The sequence below is a fragment of the Arvicanthis niloticus genome, chromosome 18 (assembly GCF_011762505.2).
Source record: "Arvicanthis niloticus isolate mArvNil1 chromosome 18, mArvNil1.pat.X, whole genome shotgun sequence".
Classification (NCBI taxonomy): domain Eukaryota; kingdom Metazoa; phylum Chordata; class Mammalia; order Rodentia; family Muridae; genus Arvicanthis; species Arvicanthis niloticus.
This window is the reverse complement of record NC_047675.1, coordinates 39,735,154-39,754,606: the sequence shown is the minus strand read 5'-3', so window position 1 is coordinate 39,754,606 and position 19,453 is coordinate 39,735,154. Positions and strand designations below refer to the sequence as shown.

Sequence of the window (19,453 nt, the reverse complement as noted above, 5' to 3'; positions counted from 1 at the left end):
CCCCCTCCAACAAGTCTGAGCAGTTCAAAAACATCAGCCTCTATCTAGGATGCTTCTGATGTTTGAAGGCATGTTTTCTGCAGAGACTGTATTTTAGGCCTGGGATTAAACAGGAGAGTCCCCAGTGGAAGCTAAGGGAGATCCAGATGCTGGCGTGAGTAGCCTCATGCCTAGCGGTGCTGCAAGAGGGAGCTGGGTGCCCCTTGTTAAGGAGCCAAGGGAATCATCAGAAGCAGCCTATTCTGAGTCACTCACAGTTTAAACTCTACCAGGAAGGTTTCTAAGTTCAACCTAAACAAGGCTATCAATCAAATTCACCCTTTATACTGATTTTTGTCGATGATGATGATGAACTACATACCATGCTCCATGGCTAATGTATGAAGAGTCCCTATATTTCTTTTCAGACTGAGAATTGACCTTTCACCCAAATATCTTTGAAATTTATCAAAACTGCACTTAGCTTTTAGGTTTCGTAGGGTTTATTATTATTATTATTATTATTATTATTATTATTATTATTATTAACGCTAGGCAAGTGCTGCCGTGCCTCTGAGCCGTGTCCCCAGCTGTAGCCTCTGTAGTAAAAGCTGGCCAAGCCTGATCCCATAGATTGCAACGCACGTGAGCCTCTCTGAATTCTCTTCACTGTTAGGTGCATGGAACAAGGTTTTTTTTTTTTTTTTTTTTTTTTTTTTTTTTTTTTTTTTCATGAGCTTTTGGGGCAAGCTGCTGGAAAGTGGCCCCTTTCGCACCCTGAGCTCTGGGTGCTGACAGCTAAATTTTTCCATTACAGATTACGTCTTTGTCGTGCCAGTAGAAGTGGACTCAGGCGGGTCATATATTTCACACGACATTTTGCACAACAGGAAAAGGCGATCAGCACACGGTGCCAGCAGCTCCTTGCACTACCGCTTTTCAGCATTTGGACAGGATCTACACTTAGAGCTTAAGCCCTCGGCGATTCTGAGCAGTCACTTTATAGTTCAGGTACTTGGAAAGAACGGTGCTTCAGAGACTCGGGAGCCTGAGGTACAGCAGTGTTTGTATCAGGGATTCATCAGGAATGACAGCTCGTCGTCTGTTGCTGTGTCTACGTGTGCCGGCTTGGTAAGTCTGCCCTGCTTTAATGGAGCTCGTTCTTTCGTGTTTTGTATAACTTGAATGAACAGATGTCCGATGCATTAAGCTCCCCCTAGCCAACTCCACACATTCGCACTGTCAGCTCTGATACGTATAATATTACAGATAATTATAAATTAGATTAATTGAATTAATCTAATCTGGTCTCTGGGAGAAAAAATATATAATAGAACTTTAATGAGCATTTAGAACATTCTTTTGATGTTTAATGGCCTGGGCCCTTTCATTCTGCATGTTTGAGACGATCCCCAAGGAAATTAATTTGATGGATGCCATTCCCTTTGCAACGTCTTGGGAGACCAGGCATTCTATAAATCTAACCGGTTACATTCGTCTCTGTTGCTTTGAAAGGGGAAAATTGCATTTTAATCTAAAATTGTGTTCAGTGGCCCGGGTTAGCCTACCTTTAACATGCTGGAATTAGAGGGGTCTCGGGGAGGCAGTCCTTTGTTTTTCTTTTGAAATTCTGTTGGTGGTGTAGTTCTTACAGAAGGCATCCTTTTAGTGCAGGAGAGGATGTGTGGTACTGGCAGGATAAAACATGGCACCCTTGGAGGCGAGATGTTTAAAAGCCCTTGGGACAAGCCTGATTTCCTTTCTGTATAATCTTTCTGTGTCAAACACCAGGCCAAGAATATCCATGTACACGATATTCAGAATCCAATCAAGTATACGAGGCAGTAAATGACATCCTGGGCTTTCATTTCGTGTTGCCATGGGAAATGTCTCAGACTGACGGCAGAGTTGGTATGGGAGACACGTGATGATCATGCTGTGGCATGGGCAGAAAAAGGAAACTTTGAAAAAACCCAGTTGGGAGTTAGTTGGTGATGTCCATGTGGGATGCAGCTTGGATAAGCAAGAGGTGTGGCTTTTGGGGTGGACTGGGGTGAATGAGGGCTCCCGTATTCTCAAGGGTTAAGTTTTTTTTTTGTTACAACTTTTTGTTCCCACATGCTGCCCCGAAATCCAGCCAAAACCATAACCACAGCCATGGTATTCTTCAGTGTGTTTAAATTACAAAATAAAGCAAGTTAGCAATGCCCAGCTAATCTCGATTCATTTGAATGATGGCTGTCTCAAAGACTCCCTGGGTTTTATGACATGGTTACCCACACGTGTGCACACACATACATGGACACATTTTAGTTTTCATCATTTGTTTTTGTGTGTGTGTTGAGTCTTCTGCTGGATTTTGGCATTCTCCTTGTGTTTCCCATTCTCTGCCTATTCCAATTTCCAAAAGTCTTTCAGGTTTACTCTTGCCACCACAGAGCCTTAAACCATCTCATTCCAAACACTCACGATGAGCAGCTGTGGATCCTGGCTCTCATTATCAAACCAGCACCAAATAGTAGGGTTCTCCTTGAACCTTAGTTTCCTCATCTCCAGAACAAGGGCTATGGATGATGAGTTGGCTTGGTAGGTAAACATGTTTGTTGTCAAGCCCCATGACGTGGGCTCAGTCCCCTGGGACACACATGATGGGAGGAGAGAACCAACTCCTCTGACCTTTGTATGCATGCTGTCAAACACTCAAACCCACACATATACACCACGTATACAAAATAGATATTAAATGTAATAAAAATAGAAGTAACTGGGGAGACTTCACTCCAGGCTTACAGACAGGAAATGATTGGTGTGTAATATGTTCCTTTAGTCTCTATGCCTTCTCATTCTTACAAAATGTAGCCTCTCCATGTTCAGTACTCAGAAATTCTGCTCTTTGGGACCGGTAGGAAGTTTGATTCTCTAGCTCCAGAGTAGACACCAGGTTATCTTTTCTAGGAAAAAGGTTCACTTTGAACTGGGGACAAATTACCATCTAAGGCAGAAGAATGAAGTAGGTTAAAATTCTCCAGCTTCCACAAGTGTGAAAGAAATAACTGACACTGGGGTCTGCCCTGTGGAAGGTGCAGGTTGCCTCTACTCTGCAACAAGTGGGTGTATGGACTTAGTTATTTTGACATCACTGGGCCTTGGTTTGCTCTCTTGAGTGGTGTGAGATGACCTCTAAGATTTTTATGATTTCCAGGCATCTGATTCTAGTGATCTGATTTGGTCACCCTGATAGACCCTATTTGTTAAGAGGTAGGGAACAACCAAACTTATTTGTCCTGAGTTTGCTACCATCCATTTCCCATTCCCCCATAAAACATCTAAGGCATTCAGCAGGCTAGTGGGAAGCAAAGTGAGAGAAGATGGAACTCTCACAAGCAAGTGGTGACCCTGAAGCATATGAAGTTTGTAACCTTGTGTTGAGGGTAATAGCTGCAGAGAAATGTTAAAATGCACATACAGAAAGATGTAAAAATGTAATGGCATAACGATTATTATTCACAAAGTTTACACCCAAACATGTGAGCCTAGATCAAACAGGCATTATTAGTGCCCCCAAAAGGGCACTCAGTTCTTTCTTCCCCCCTGTCCACCGTGGTCCTAATGAAATTCGTGGTTTATTTATACTTGTTGAAAATTGTTGTTTAAGTAGAATCATAATGTACTTCCTGGTTTGAGGATCCCATGGTGGTTTTGTTTGTTAATTTGCTTGCTTCTTGTTCCTGTGTTCTCATTCTACTGGGTATATGCCTAAGAGTAAAGGTACTGTGCTCCTGGGGTAGGCATAGGTGAAGCTTTAGCAGGTGCTATAAATCAGGTATCCGATTGGGTACCGCATTATGGTCTACATCTTTCTGATGGTTAATGGGGTGACATGCCACCTTTAAACTTATTGGCTATTTATGTGTCTTCTTTGATAATCTCTTTACTGTATACAAACAAGATACAGAATATGTCTTTCCAACTTAAATAGTGGCATGTGTGCTCCTTTCTCAGGGAATAGAAACAAGGATTCTAAGCAGAACACCTTGATAACTGTGTCCTCCTACTGTGGCCGTCAAACTCTGACATCATCTATTGTGTTTTAAAAAAGTAAATCACGTGAGAACCAGTAAAATTACAACAGTGATAGATAAGCACAGAAGAGAACAGCCCCATCTTCCCTCTTCTAGATACCTATAGATACTGGTAAGCGCCGTTGCCCAAGAGGGAGGCTCATAACTCCCCTAAGGTTACTTGACAGCTGTCATGATGGATTCAGAACATTGTAGATGTTCCAAAAGTTCAGCAGATAGACTTGTGTCACTTGTTAGAGTGACTCATCAAAATGTTAACATGCCAGAAGATACATGTCGTTCTTCATCCATTAATGCAGACACTGACAGGACATGGATGGTACTCTGAGATGAGATACCTTCACATAAATTTTCTATCTTGGGGTTTCTTTAAGATTTTGGCCAGACCATTGCCTTCAGGGTTGTTCTAGATGTGATAGCCATCTCCCAGTGAGTTGCAGAATGCATTAGGGAAGTAATCAGGTGCCTTTAAATGATCTGGCCAAATGCCAGAAGAACAGCTAGTTTCTACCTAGCCTGCTAGGGAAGCCTCAGATGAAAATCGGAAGGGCAGTAAGATCACAGTAGAAAAATCACAATACACATTTTTTTCTTGAGGGCAGGAAGGTAGGCATACACACTCCAGCTGTAATGTTTTCTAGCAGGGGATTTCCCTGAATAATTTGAAATTATCCAGTGTTTAAAATATTTCTAATACTTTTTTTTCTTTTTTGGAATGTACACTTACCCTACCAAGCTGACAGAATTCACTTTAAGGAGTTCAATGGGTCGTTCCTTACTTGCAATCATTTATAGAATGGGACCAAATGAGTCTTGCCTGCCATTAAGTTTGCATGCCACTCTTGGCTTTTAATACTAAATGACTGTTCTGGGTCACCACTGCCCATTCCACCTTGTGACCTTAAACTCGGTGTGTGTATTGGAATTGCAGCCTTTGTCACAAAATCATGGGGTTACATAGTAAGCTAGCCAATAACTGCCTGCCATGTCTGTCCTTTCTCGTCTATGAAGTCTCCTCTATCTGCCCTCTACAGTGAGGAAGGTCATGACTGGCAGCAAGCCCAGGCTCCTGGAAGGAGACCTCACCTTGCTGTCAAACTGTAACCAACTCTGGAATCTCCCCTGCGTTCCTTAATTCTATTTGCTGTCAGACTTTGTCTTCGAAGATTTTAATGTTTTAAAACATTCTCAGGATCCTTCTGTTAAAAAAAAAAATGTAAGTGACTGTAGCGTATAACCCACTTGATTATCTCTCTCTGAGATGCTAAAGATTCAGGATCCTTTCCATAAAACTGGAATTGGGGCCCAGAAATGTATCCGTTTTCTGAATGATTTTGATGTGTTTTAGTACTTGAGAATTAGTAAACTGTGTTTGGGAATGGATGGGAAGGCCACATTGGTTCCTTCATCCAATGGCTGTTTATCACTTCTGTCGTGGCAGACACTTTTCTGAGCACATCAGGTACAGCTGTGAAGGAGGAGAACACAGACACCACTAACACACCCTGACAGAAGTGTCTAACCTTTCATTTGAAAGCAAGATTTATTTTTATTCTACGTGTGTTGAGTTAGTGCTTGTGTGCGTACAGTGCCCAAATTGGCCAGTAGAGCATGTCGGATCTCTTAGAACAGGAGACACTGGCGGTCGGGAGCTACCATGTGGGTACTAGGAACCAAATTGAGGTCTTCTACAACAGCAGCAAGTATTCTTAACAGTCATGTGTGGCTAAGCCATCTCTCCGGGCTAGTGTCTAATGGTTTGAGACTGTAATAGGATATTGTTTATCTACAAAGCTCATACTTTGCCATGTAATCCAGTTTTACATACACACACACACACACACACACACACACACACTCTCTCTCTCTCTCTCTCTCTCTCTCTCTCTCTCTCTCTCTCACAAAAACAACCTGGTTTTTTTTTTTTTAAAGTATGTTTAGGATTCATAGCTCTGCTTGGCTACATATAGCCTATGGGTTGTGGATTAGGCACACCTGCAGAAGAAATAGCAACGGTCTCGGGCTCTTAGATGTAGAAATTCCCATCTTAGTCTGCACTAAGCTGTGGCTCATCAGAGCTCAGGAACAAAGAGCCCACAAGCTATAGCTTCAGAAAAGGGAGAGGCTGGGTGAGCCAGTACCAGGCAGCACCCGTCAGCACTGCAGTGTGCACCAGCATGTCCATGAGTCAGAGAGTCCTACATCACTGACAGATGTCTAATTCTGTTTAAACCTAGACTTTTCTCCAGCGTGTTTGGTCATGGGTATTTTTTTTTTCCTCTGAAGAAGATCTCTGCATAGTTTCATTGAGACAAGACAGCCATGGAAACAGTGCTTATCCCCAATTTTGTACCATGTCCTGTGTGTGAAAATAACCTCTAGGGACAAGAGCTTCATGGTCACTAGGCTTAAAGAATGTTAGGTACCCAGGCCGTCCACAAATGCCCCACTGTAGCCGAGGAAAATCTTGAAGTTCTGATCCCTTTGCCCCTCATTCTTGAGTGCTGGAATAGCAGAAACGCATCACCGTGTCTGGTTTCATGTAGTCATAGCGACTGAGTTCAGGGCTCTGTGAATGCTAGCCAGGAACGCTATCAAAGGAGCTACATCCCAAGCCATTTCCCCCGTGTGTGACAGAGACAGTGAGTCTCGCATGGCCCAGACTGTGCAAAAACTTCCTATGTAACTGGGGCTGACCTTGAAGATCTGGTTTTCTTATCTACAGCTCCAGAGGTGTGCCACCAATCTGATTTTCTGTGGTACTGGGGATTGAATTCAGAACTTTGTGTGACTACGAATTCTATCCACCAAGCTATGTCTCTGACCATTCCTTATCTTTAAACACACTTGACATGCATTTTGAATCTCTAAATGATGAAATCGGTACTGGCCTGACCAATGTATCTGTTTTAAAGTTGAACTTCTGACTGATATGTTAGACCAGGATTCCCTGTTTTAGCGTAAGAGAATAATTGCTAGGCCTAAGATAATTTGCCTTTTCTTTGTACCTGACCTCTCTGATGGCAATGTGTTTATTCTAATTGTAGATAATATAGTTTTGCTTAATAAACTCAGTCTAGACTAGGCTCTATTCTTTACATGTCTATCAAGTGAAAACACACATGCGCACGGTCACAGACCTCGTGTGTCTGTTCAGCTCTACAGTGCATGGGTCTGCTAACTTTTGATAATTTCTCTGCAGAGACTAGCTGACCACAAGGGAAAGCTGCTTTGCCATTGTTGCTGAATCTTATGTCTGGTGTTGGTTCTTGGTCCCCACTCCCAACTGTATTACAGGCTCCAGCAGAGTGGTTATAACAACCAAGGATCCCTTCCAGCCTGGATCCCCTGTGTACCATCCAACTTTCCTTTGGTTTCTCTTCTCTTTGTCTGCTCCATGGCCGGCTGCCCTGATGTCACATGTGTCTTTTCTTCAGTGGTAGCCTTTGCAGCCTGTGACTGCTACAGTGACCATTCTCAGGAGAACCTGGGTCCCTACAAGGAGGCTTTCAAAGCACTTGAATAGGAATAGGGGCAGGGAGCTTTGATGTCTCCTGTTCAAAAGTATTTTATAACTCCGAAAGCTGTCACCGAGTTGTCTGTTGCTAGTCACTGCCTGCCAAGTTATCTTTAGAAAGCCGATTTCCATTCATAAAAGGGCTGAAGCTAAATGCCCCTAGCCCATGGTTCTGCCACTTTGCAGGGCCTTGCCAGCTAGCAGGGGTTGTGGAATTGCATCTCCCCACTTGGAACTTAATGGTCACTTGAGAGGATCATGTGAATTTACAGATTAGACTGAGTTGTATTTGCATGTTTTTTTAAATACAGCCTGACCCAAATCAAAGATGTTTTCTTAGGCTATTATTCAATTCATCAAGGGTAAAAAGACCCTTTTATTTTCTTGGCTTTTCTCCTCTGTGTTCTCCTAAGACATGATTTGTGAATGGAATTATTTGCTTTTATCAACGCTTCGAGCAAAAGGCCAAACCAAATTTAAATTTTTTTTTTTCCCAGAGACCAAAGCTTTTGCAGGGGGTTGTGGGGAGTAGGACTCTAGAGTAGCTAAGACAAGCCTGAGGGGTCTCCCAAGAGAGTCGGAAGGGCCCAGCCTCCCTCTGTGTTGCCTGCCTGTCATAATATAGCCATTAAGTACCATTCCTTCTGGATAACTCTGCAGACCATACTTGACTCCAGGGCCCTGGGCTGAAGGGCCCTGGGCATCCTGGGCTTGCTTCCTGAAGCCTCAGAGTTTTCATCTGTTCAGTAGAAATGGCTGCTGGCAGAGGGTGAAGAAGAGAATGGTAAGTGCTGAACTTGTTACACAGTAGCTGCGCTGCTGGGTTGTTGACTTTGAACTAGGAGGTGGTCTGGGCAGGAAATGGCCATTGAACTCTCTTCCCCCCCACCCCCCACCCCCCAAATTCTGAAGCCTTTCCAGGCAGGCCTGTCAGAACAGGAAAAGAATCTCTTCAGTGTTGGCAACCCTCTTGCTGTAAAAGTTGGGAATCTTGCAGGAAAAGGAAACATTTTATCAAGGAAGAAAGAATAAAAGAAGGAAGCCGATTGACGGTGGGGAGAGGAGGAGGAAGGGAATCAAGAGATAGATCACGGTTCAGATTTGTGTTTTCAGACTTGGAAGACCTTGCTCTTCCCATGGCTACCTGCACAGCCAGGCACATCACTCGCTCACTCACTGTAAGCTTGGGTACTCCACTGTAAGCTGATAGGAGCTCACATACATTTGATGGCAAGAAAGACCCTGTATGGATGTTCAAGACAATAGCCCCTGCAGGATCAAATTCCCTAACGTAAAAATCAGATTTGTTAAGATCCTAGGCTTTCTTGAGTGCTAGTGTGGCGCCACACTTTCAGAACAGACTTTGTAAGTTACCAGGCAGTACCCTCTGCTGGCGTTGTTGAGGCCTTTGCTTTAGTAAAACACAAACACCCAAGTTTTACCCAGAGTTGGCAGATTATTCAGAAGTAGAGTAGGACTTGAACCTTTGTATTGACTTTTCCAAGTCTTTTTGAAGTGCCTTGTAAAAGAACAAAGAAAGAGAGGCGGGGGGGAAGGAGGGAGAGAGAGGATTTGTCACTTTAGATCTTAAATACTAGAGTGCTGACTGGCACTTAAATATAAAAAAATGAAAAAAAAAATATTGCTTGCCCTGTGTTCCTTCTGATAGCCCAGGTGCAGGCATTTTTGTGAATGAATGCTTGCACCGATATCATTAGTGTTCAGTGATTATTGGAAGGAGTGCTATATAGCTTACCCGAACTGCTTGAGACTACAGTGTTTAGGCCATTTTATCTCAAAATGTGTGTGTGTGTGTGTGTACATTATATCGTTTGTGTGTATATATTATATATGTGTGCGTGTATAATTGGTGTATGTGTATAATTGCATGTATGTATGCATGTGTGTGTATGTAGAATTGGTTACTTATCTACTGCTCTGATAAAAAATGCCACGAGCAACATCACTTATAGAAGGGAGGGTTTATTCGGATTTATGGTCACTGAGAGGTAAGAGTCCATCCTGACAGCGAATCATGGCAGCAGGCAGCCACCGTGGCAGCTGAAACAGCCAAGAGCCCACTTCTTGAACTGCAAGCAGAGATCAGGAGTGAACTGGGGATGAATAGCTTGAGACTTTGAAAGTTCAAAGTCCCGCCTCCAGTGATGTGCTTCCTCCAGCAAGGCCACACCCCCTAAATCTACCCAATACTGCCAACTGGGCACTAAGTGTTCCGGTACCGAGTCTGTGAGAGATATCTCATTCAAACTTCAACACACACACACACACACACACACACACACACACAACTATATGCACACATGACATACATATATTTATAGGCATGTGTGTATATGGATGCTTTTGTATATAAATGTACATCTTTCTGTAATGGCTTTGATCTATTCTTTCCATTCATTTCCCATTCCCCTTTTCCCAGCTCACTTTCTCTTCCTCCCTCCTTCCCTCCCTCCTCTCTTCCCATCTTTTCTACTCCTTTCTCTCTCTTTCCACCTCCCTCCCCCGTTCCTTCTCTCCCGCTAGGATGCTAGTGTTCAGCAAAGCTGGGTCTATCCAGATCCTCCAGGTGTGTACTCACTACCCTACTCCATTATCCTTCCCTCCTCTTGCTTCCTTCTGCAAACATGGCCTCCTGAGTTCCAGGTGATTCAGATACCTCATTGGCTTTCCGACTTATTCATCTCACCTGACTTATCCATCCCTAGAGCCACAGACAGATGTGTCACGGCTCAGAACAGGTATGTGTAGTCTAGGCTTTATTTGCCTTTACAAAGACTTTGAGGCTTCATTGAATGGGTGGCTGTGCTCATCGGAACAAGAAGAACACAAAATCCTTCTTCTTTTTCTTTGTGTGTTCATGGGTGAGTTAACCCGGAGGGGCCTATTTATTTGTACCTGTGTTTGCTGTATATGTAGTGTGTGTGTGTGTGTGTGTGTGTGTGTGTGTGTGTGTGTGTTAGGGTGTATTCACTGGTATTTGTATTGAGGTATCTTTGTCATGGTAGTATAGACATTTTATTTTTAAAACATGTCTTTGGAGTTACTTCAGTTTTAAAGTTTTGATCATTTTCATATCTTCCCCAAACTCCTCAGTGATCCACCTCCACTCCCTTCTCACCCAATCTACTGTCCTCTTAAAACACACAGCCATCCAGTCCAACTTGTGCTGCCTAAATACTCCTAGGCGTGGGCCATCCCCTTGAGTGTGATCATCCTACCATGGATCACATAGCTAAGAGAAAACCAGTTCACCTCACTTAGCAGCTCTCAGTCGCTAATAGCTTCTCAGCCAGAGGTTGGATTCCATGCTTATGTCTGCCCCCTGCAACTTGATGTTTTATCTGGCTTAGCTTATACAGGTCACATTCACGCTGTCACAACTGCTGTGGGCTCATATGTGTCACTGCTCTGCTATGCCCAGAGAGCATCATGTTATTATTCTGGCCCTTTCTTCTCTTTGGAGATGATCTCCAAGACTTGGTCAACATGCTTATATCTGGTCTGTTTTTGTTTTTGCTGATGCTGTAAAAATAAGTATCTATCTTCAAATCTCTCATTTGTGTACAGAACTGTATTTTATAGGAGGGGATTAGGGCAGTGAGCCCCTTCTTTACAAAACACTGATGTATCAGATACAGGATATTAGCTCTTGATAGCCAGGGAGTTGGGGGTGGGGTGGGGGGAGTTAACATGCTTTTATTGGCATGTGCCACCAAGTGCCACTGTCATTATAATCTTAATAGTTCAATATGCAAAGCTGCTGAGAACCCACTTCCTCCTGGTTTTACACAGACCCAAGGCAGTGGTTTCAAAGAGCTTCCTCCAGCAGAACATATGAGCTGGAAATTTGCATGGTTTCCCACCATAAGCAATAAACAATTCAAGAGAAAATGGCGCTGATTCAATCCTGGAAGTCCAAATATAAACAGGCCTAATGATAGTACTACCCACGAAGGCTTCCATGACCAAAAATATTTGTTTGCAGGTCACATACAACACGGGTCTACAAACTCGGGAGTTTTGGTTACATCAAGGCTACATCCCAGGAAAAGCCTGTTCCCAAAGATTTTTGGGGTTTTGTTTTTTGTTATTTTTGCCAGTTATAGAGCAGAATATCCTAGAATGCTCTAATAAAGGTCTGGTGAGTGTTCTGCCTAGACAGTGTGGTCACCTCTCCTGAGAGGACGGCTTTGATGTATCTAAGGCTTTTACCTTCAGGAGGATTCTTTTGATGGCTTATTCATGCCACTCGACTTTGAAATATACAACCTGCCCTTTTTACCCATCAGTCACAGGGACATGCCCTCTGATAAAAATTAGATGTGGCCATCATTGATTTATGAAGAGTCAGCTATGTGCACACTCTCCCTTGAGGGGCAGCACTTGAAAGGCTGAGATAAGCTGGTAAAGGGGTTTATGTCAGGCGACTTGCCAGGCTTTGTAACAGAGCAGGCTTTAGTGTCCCGAGGTCACCCTGTGAGCCCACAGTCCCTCATCTGCATTTTGTGTTTTACGTTACTGCTTCCTGGAGGCGTGTGCAGACTAACTCATTACTGATTTCTCTGCGAGCAGATGTGATCACAAATCATTTGTATCGTGGATAAGTCCGAGGGACTGTTTTATGACTGAAGTTAAATATGGGCTTACACGTCCATCTCAGCAGCCTCTTAGGAGGTCAGGGTTTTGTAGGTATAACTTTGCAGTAAAACTCATCAGCAGAGGATGAATCCCTGTCTTGTCAAAGCCTTTCTTCTGTGTGTGAAATGAGTATGAACTGGTGCTCAATACTACATACTGAACACTGCCATAATGAGTAGCAAAAGAATCCTAGGACAGTTGGTGGTTTTGAGTGCAGACAGCTGAAAGACTATGCAGGCTCTTGTTTAGATCCTAGTCCAGAGCCCAGAAACAGAAAATTGAGAGATAAGGCCAAGACACACCCTTTTACATTTCTTAAATCAGCACAACCTTTTAAAGATTCCCCAGGCAGTCCTAAAACAAAGTCAGTTAAGAAGTCCCTCATATAGGTAAATACCCTGGACTTTAGACACCCCAGCACCCCAGAAATAGCTTGTATAATGGTTTAAGATGAGAGAATGACATGTTAAAACGTCTGAGTTTTAGAAACACATCCCCCCACTAGTGATGCAATTTTGAGGAAATGATTCTTTTGGATAACATTTGAACTTCTTTTAAATTGTTATTCCCTGTTAAAGATGTTGAGGAGGAAGACCATACCTTGTACATGGGAGGGATGGACAACCACCTCAGGTGTTGGACCTGATTTTCTACCTTGAAATAGCATCTCTTGCTGTTTGTCGCTGCCTACACCAGGCTACTTGGCCCTAACAGATTGCCTTGTTTGTTGGTGCCTATACTAGGCTAGCTGTTCCTCAAATTTCCAGGGATTCTCCAGTCTCAGTTTCCCATCTGACAATAAAAGGGGGATTATTGGCACAAGTTATTGCACTGGCTGTATGTTGGTTCTGGGGATCTGAACTTAGATCTTCATGCCTTATCCACTTATCTCCCAGTCCCAGCATTTGATTTTAAATAATTTTAGATTCATGGGAATTTGCAGGAAGGTGCTGTGGGGAATAACTGACCAATCTGGCAACATGGTTTTACCTGTCTGTAAAGTGGAGACTAAAAGAAACTAGGAGCCATTATATGAAAGAGCAAAAGTCCAAGATGTCCTCCCATCTTCCTGGGCTCTGATATACATGTTCCCCTTTTCAGTTATGTGGTCAGTCACTGGACCTAGATGCTGCAAGGATGAGATTTTTTTGCACAATAAGCTTCCAAACCAGTTGGCCTTTTTATGGAGGTGTTTTAGGAAGATCTAACCTTGTCAAGCAAGCTCTTTTAATCTAGATCTAGTCTGTGGGCAGCAGAAAGACTTAAAACATAAGAAACTCTCCCTTGTGGGTTCTGGCTATGGAAGGGACATAAGGCAGAGTCAGCCTTCTGGGACTACAGTAGTCTTTGATTGTGGACCAGGAAACAGATAGATGCTTAGAAGTAAACAGAGGCTCATTTCAGTTCTCCAAAGGAATCAAATTCTACCTACAGTCTGAAGAGACCAGAAGTGGATTCTTTTACAGAACAAAAAAATATGGCTGGACATCTCATATGTTTGACTCGAATTGTGCGTTGGCAAAAGATTGTAAGCTACTTATTGGCTATAATTTTTTAACAGAAGAATACAAATACAAATCTCTGAGGCTTATTATAGGTGTTCAATCAAAAAACAAGCCCCTTCCCCTTTTAGATTCATGGTCATTTGGACCATCTGCCACCAACCCTGCGTAGCAGGTGAGATAGTGGGTACCATGATTGGTCTGGATTATCAGCCCATTGAGATTTAAGATCACCTGGGAGGGACACCTCTGGGTGTGCTATGAGGGAGGTTCCAGAACAGGATCAACCAAGGATGGAAGACCCTCCCTCCATCAAAGTAGATGACACCATCTACTGATATCCCAGAAATAAAAAGTCTAGAAGAAAGTCTATGTGTCTGATCTATATATCTGCCTGTGTTCCCCATCTGTCATTGGTAGCAGACAGTCCAGCTTGATCAGCTTTCTGATGTGGATATAGCACCAGTGACCCCCAAGGGATCTTCCTGGCTTTCAGTGCAGACTCGGGACTGGGAAGGCACCTGGCTTCACTGAGCAAGTTCTGTGTTCTGTTTCTCCAGCTAGCAGATAGCCATTGTTAGACTGTCTCTGTTCCGCGCACCCCCCAAATCCCTTTTCGCCAGCAAATAAGGACAGGAGGCAATAATCGGGTATACTGCAAACGAGGATTTACTTCTTGTCGTGGTAAAGCGGAAAGAAGGAAGAAGCCGGAAGTGGCCTAGCTTAAATACACCCTAGAGTGACGTATTCACTTCTGATTGGCTGTTCGCTCACCACCCAATATTACGCCTCGGGATAGGCCAGTGACTTGGCGGTCTTTCTGCCTAGCAGCTGCTGCGCAGTTAATTGTTTACAAGTGGGAAGACATGCGGCCATCGCCATCTTGAAATGGAACATACTGATTGCGGCTCCCTACATGTCTCTATACCAAAAATGACTCAAATGGTGCATTTTATCACATGCATGTGTGTGTGTGTTCGTTCTCTCTCTCTCTCTCTCTCTCTCTCTCTCTCTCTCTCTCTCTCTCTCTCTCTCTCTCTCTCCCTATTAGTTTTGTTCCTCTAGAGAACTTACTTAATAGTGATGACCTAAAGAGAAGCAGCCAGTTTCCTTACATACTTACTTGTTTAAATTGCTTGGGAAATTGTTATATTAGTATAGATTCTCAGTGGAATACTATTGCTGTTAGGATGGCTAATGCTTTCTTTAGGAGGAATGTCTATGCTTCCTAGGGTATCTAGGGGCATTCCAGGCCTTTGCCTATTAACACTGTTAGCATCCCCAAATTGTGCCAGCCCAAAGTGTCTCATAGACTCCTGTGGGTCACATTTTAATATAGTACTAACAGGCAATGGTTTCATTAAGAAAAAGCATTCACACGAGGTGGATTTTTGGAGTATGCATGCTATTGACTTCAGTGAGATTACTGCTTTTAGGCAGTTTGAGAATTTCTTCCCCAAAATACTCAATACTAAAAATGTTTCAGATTTTGTAGGTTTAATTTTTTTAGATTTCAGAGTATTTGTATAGGCTAACTGGCTAAGTGCTTCTAGCCTCCAAATCCCAAACTCAACTGCTTCCAACGTTGGTGCATTTCTGAGCATCATGTCCATGCCTTAAAAGTTATTATAAAACCAGCACTGTGTCTACCTTTTAGGGTATAGCTACTGAGGGAATATGGATAGTGCAGTGGGGTGGGGGTTGGGTGGTTTGCTGATGCTGCATAAATGATGCAGGGGATTTGTTGAGGCTGCATGTCCAGTACAGGGTGATGAGGGAACTGTTGAGAGTGTGAAGTTAGTCTCGGGGTGTTGAGGCTGGTGGTTTGGTTGGCAGAATCAAAAATCTGGGAGCATTTTAATTTGTTTGTGAGTCTCACGTGTTACCCCAGACTCCTGAAAACAGTCAGCTTTTTTTTAAAGTAAGAGTGGAGTGTTTATGATAAGAGTTATCCTTGCCTTCAGCCTAACTCTATGACTGTAGATTAAAAGTGGGGGTTCTATTCTTGCGTTTGTAGTTTTCCTAAGTTGAAATTTAGTGTCCTCTGTGTTCTCTTGACCAATAAGAATGGGAACAGTGGGCAGTCCTGGGAATGACAAAGGAATATTCTCCTTGTCCCTTGAGTGTGTTCTTCCCTGACACCCTTGTGAAGTTGAATGAGAACTCCCATCTGTTCACGTAAGGGGGACTTGTGCACTGCTGCTTCCTTTGAGATATCTTTGGTACCTGATGGGACTTGGAGCTCTCCTGTAGTTAGGGTGCAGAAGTCATGGAACCCATGTTCCTGTTGACTTCATATTTAAAGCTGTCTCATCCCATCCTTGCCAGTGGTGATATAGTGCTGCTTATGTAACTCACAGCCCATCTGAAATACGTTTTATAACCACACCAGGTAAGGAAAGTCAAGGACTCTTTGGTATTTTTCATTTCTGGTTGTTAGTAGATGGCATTCCTCCTACCCCTAAGTATTTCCTTTATTCAATCCATCCATCCATATATACATTATTCATCCATCAATCCATCTATCCATCCATCCTTCCATCTACCCATTCATCCATCCATCTATCCATCCATCTACCCATCCATTTACCCATTTATCTATCTATCCATCCATCAATCCATCCATCATCTATCCATCCATCCATCTTCCAGCTACCCATCCATCCTTCCATCTACCCATCCATTCATCCATCTACCCATCCATTTATCCATCCATTGATTCATCCATCCACCCATCCAGTTGTCTGTCCATCCATCCATCCATCCATCCATCCATCCATCCATCCATCCATCCATCTCTAACCCAAAACATGTATTCCTAGCCATTACATATTTAACAGACATTAGGTAATCATTGACATGTCCCTTTGTATTAGACTATGAGGTTATAAAACTATATCATTCCTAAATTCTACAGTATTTTAAGATGAGGGTAGAGTATTGACATCATGAATTTAAACTCAACAGAAGAGTGCAAAAAAAAAACCCTATTTAAATAGATAAATGTAATAAAAAAAAAAAAGTAGTGGAGATGAAATGACCCAGTAGGCAAAGGCATCTATAACCAAGCCTGAAGACCTGAGTTTAATGCCTGGGACCCACAGGGCAGAAGGAGATAATGGAGTCCTGTATCTTGTCTTCTGACTTCCATGTCCTCTGTGGCATGCTCGCATGCATGCGCACATGTGCAGGAGTATACACACACAAATACACACACCACAAATACAAATCGAACATTATAAAAAAATCAACATCATAGTTTAGGACTGTTTAAAGGACTACAGGGAGGGACATAAATGAAGAAATAATGAGACTAATATTTAATGTGAAGGCCAAGCAGATGCATTTGCTCAGGAAATCTAGAAAACCAGGAAATCTTAGCCCCACCCATTAGATTTCATCATTCATACACAGACCAATAACAATACTTCCAATCCTGCTGCCACGAGTGTCTCTGTGGGTACCAGCACAGCACACCTACCTGAAGCCTCACCTTCACTCCTTAGCTCCTCCGAAGCAGCAATTCCATTGTTTTACGTTCCTCTTCAGAACCCTTCACTGTATCTACTGAGAAGAGAAAAGAGTTTGAGTTTCCTGGTGTGGAAAGGTCCTATGTGGTCTGGCCTCTTCCTCCCAACTTCCTATCTTCTCCATCCTTGTATAGCCTAGTGTGGTTCTCCATGTCTCCACTGCCTTTCAGCATTCCAAGAGTCTCTGCTTCACTGACTTTACATCGGAATACTCCTTGCTTCCCTTGGTTCATTGTGCAAATGTCATTGACTCAGAAAGTGCTTCCCAACACTGCCTTCCCTCCACGGGCTCCCCTTCCTGGCTTCTGTACAGTACAGACTCCTTTATTGTTTTTTATATCATTGCTGTTACTGGGTGTCAAGTGATCACTGAAACATAGGATGCACCTAGTAAACATTTGCATTGTAATCATCATCCTAAAAATTAGAAACCAATAACTCATTTGCAAGTCTAGAGTACATAGAGTACATCGTTAATTTTATATAGCTTATCCACTCACTGGGATAAAAGATCAGTTGGGCATCTTTTTACATAGTGCTTCAGAAATGCAATTTTTGCCTGCCTACTACTATCCATTTGCAGTTTTAAAAAAATTATCACAATAATTTATTCATACATGTGTATATATATGTGGACACTTGCTACAGCATGCATATGGCGATCTGAAGACAACCTATGGGAGTCTGTTCTCTTCCTCGACTATATGTGTTCTGGAGAATCAAGCCCAGGTCACTAGACTTTGATAGTATGTGTCTTTACTAACTGAGCCATCTCACTGAGCCATCTTGTTGGCCCTATTTGAAATCTTCTCATAAAAGTGAGGCTTTCCCAAGGGGACCTATCCTCCCCTACCTCTACATTAAGTCAGTTGAATGGAGGTGACATGTTTCCCATAATGACCTGTCAGAAGGTCAGATATCTTTGACTATAGGTATTGGTTTGAGGACACCCACCAAAAGGGATCTGAGATGGTAAAATGAAATTACAAGCCACTTGGGGTAGCTAAGAGAAAATCTAAGTTGAAATCCACAACCGCTGGAAGCTATCTTGTTATCTGATAATATGGTGATCACAGTCATTATGTCCAGTGATGCCTAAAGTTATACTACTGTTTTTGTTTGTTTGGTTTTTTTTTTTCTTCAGTGTTAGCTATAAGCTAGTCTTTTATTGTGACTCTGGGTCAAGTTTCTTTTCTAGCCTTTTTGGAATGAAAAACCCAATCCATGACAGAGATGAAAGGCCTTTGGATGTTTTCTGCAAAGAGCTTGGGACCTCACAGAGGGTCTAGGCAAGCACAGTGCGACAAGTTCATTGAGCCTAGAGCTGCTTTTAAGGCAATGGGAATTGACTGACACAGGCGATGAGCCAAGTTGTATGGAGTGTAACACACATACACAGAACATGAGAGTGTACAGCTTTGTCATCATTTGCTCCGGGCAGTGCACCCTTGTCGGTCTTGTTGATCCATTACCTTCCATGTCAGATGTGTGATCACCACACACCCACCCTGCCTGCCCACAGTAACTACATGTGGTTTTAAAGCAGGAAGTAGAAGTGGGTGCATTATGTGACAGTCAAGGAACAGTCTGCTGGAGGTGGGGGCTCCATGGTTGGCTTAGCAGATGACTTCACATGCTGTAACTGCTTTTAATTGGTTTCTTTAATTTGCCTGGATGATGACATGTGGGGTAATGTTGGAAAGCAAGAATGCTTATCGGTGGATTACACTGCTCAGTACTCATCTGAAGCTCATGTGTGCCTTAGAAGATGGTTATTTTAGTAAATCTAATTTTAGTGTGTAGTAGTCTTTTATTTTTAAATCATGACAACAGACATCTTTTTTTTCTGAACCCACAAAATATTCTTTTTTTTTTTTTTTTTTTTTCATTGCATAGAACTGTACCTCTTCTTTGTTCTAAGGAGGGCAGTCTCTGTGAGAGAAAACTTGAAGTCAAAATGTGTGATTTCGGATCTCTCAAAATGATACATCAAAAAATGGATGAAAATTATATTTTGATTACGTTTTATTTATCCCCAGACATGAAAAATATAATCATTTCAAGATATAATTGGTGCATAAGTTATTAGTGAGATGCTTTGAGTTTTTACACCAGTTGGTAAAGACTGGCATGAAGCCTACACTGTGTGCACATCCAGTTCAGAGCAGGTGTAACTGAACAGCC

At 42.7% G+C, this 19,453-nt stretch overlaps 1 protein-coding gene across 2 annotated transcripts in view; it reads left to right on the top strand.

Annotated features, from left to right (window-relative positions):
* The window catches only part of Adamts18 (ADAM metallopeptidase with thrombospondin type 1 motif 18), a 145,144-nt gene that overhangs the window by 2,982 nt on the left and 122,709 nt on the right, over positions 1–19,453 (top strand). Inside the window, exon 2 of one of the 2 annotated variants that reach the window (XM_076915918.1) lies at positions 797–1,110. In XM_076915918.1, the coding sequence (XP_076772033.1) occupies positions 797–1,110 (314 nt within the window). Of the gene's footprint in view, positions 1–796; positions 1,111–19,453 lie in introns of those variants that run through there. The other variant, XM_034522883.2, reaches the window with a different exon arrangement.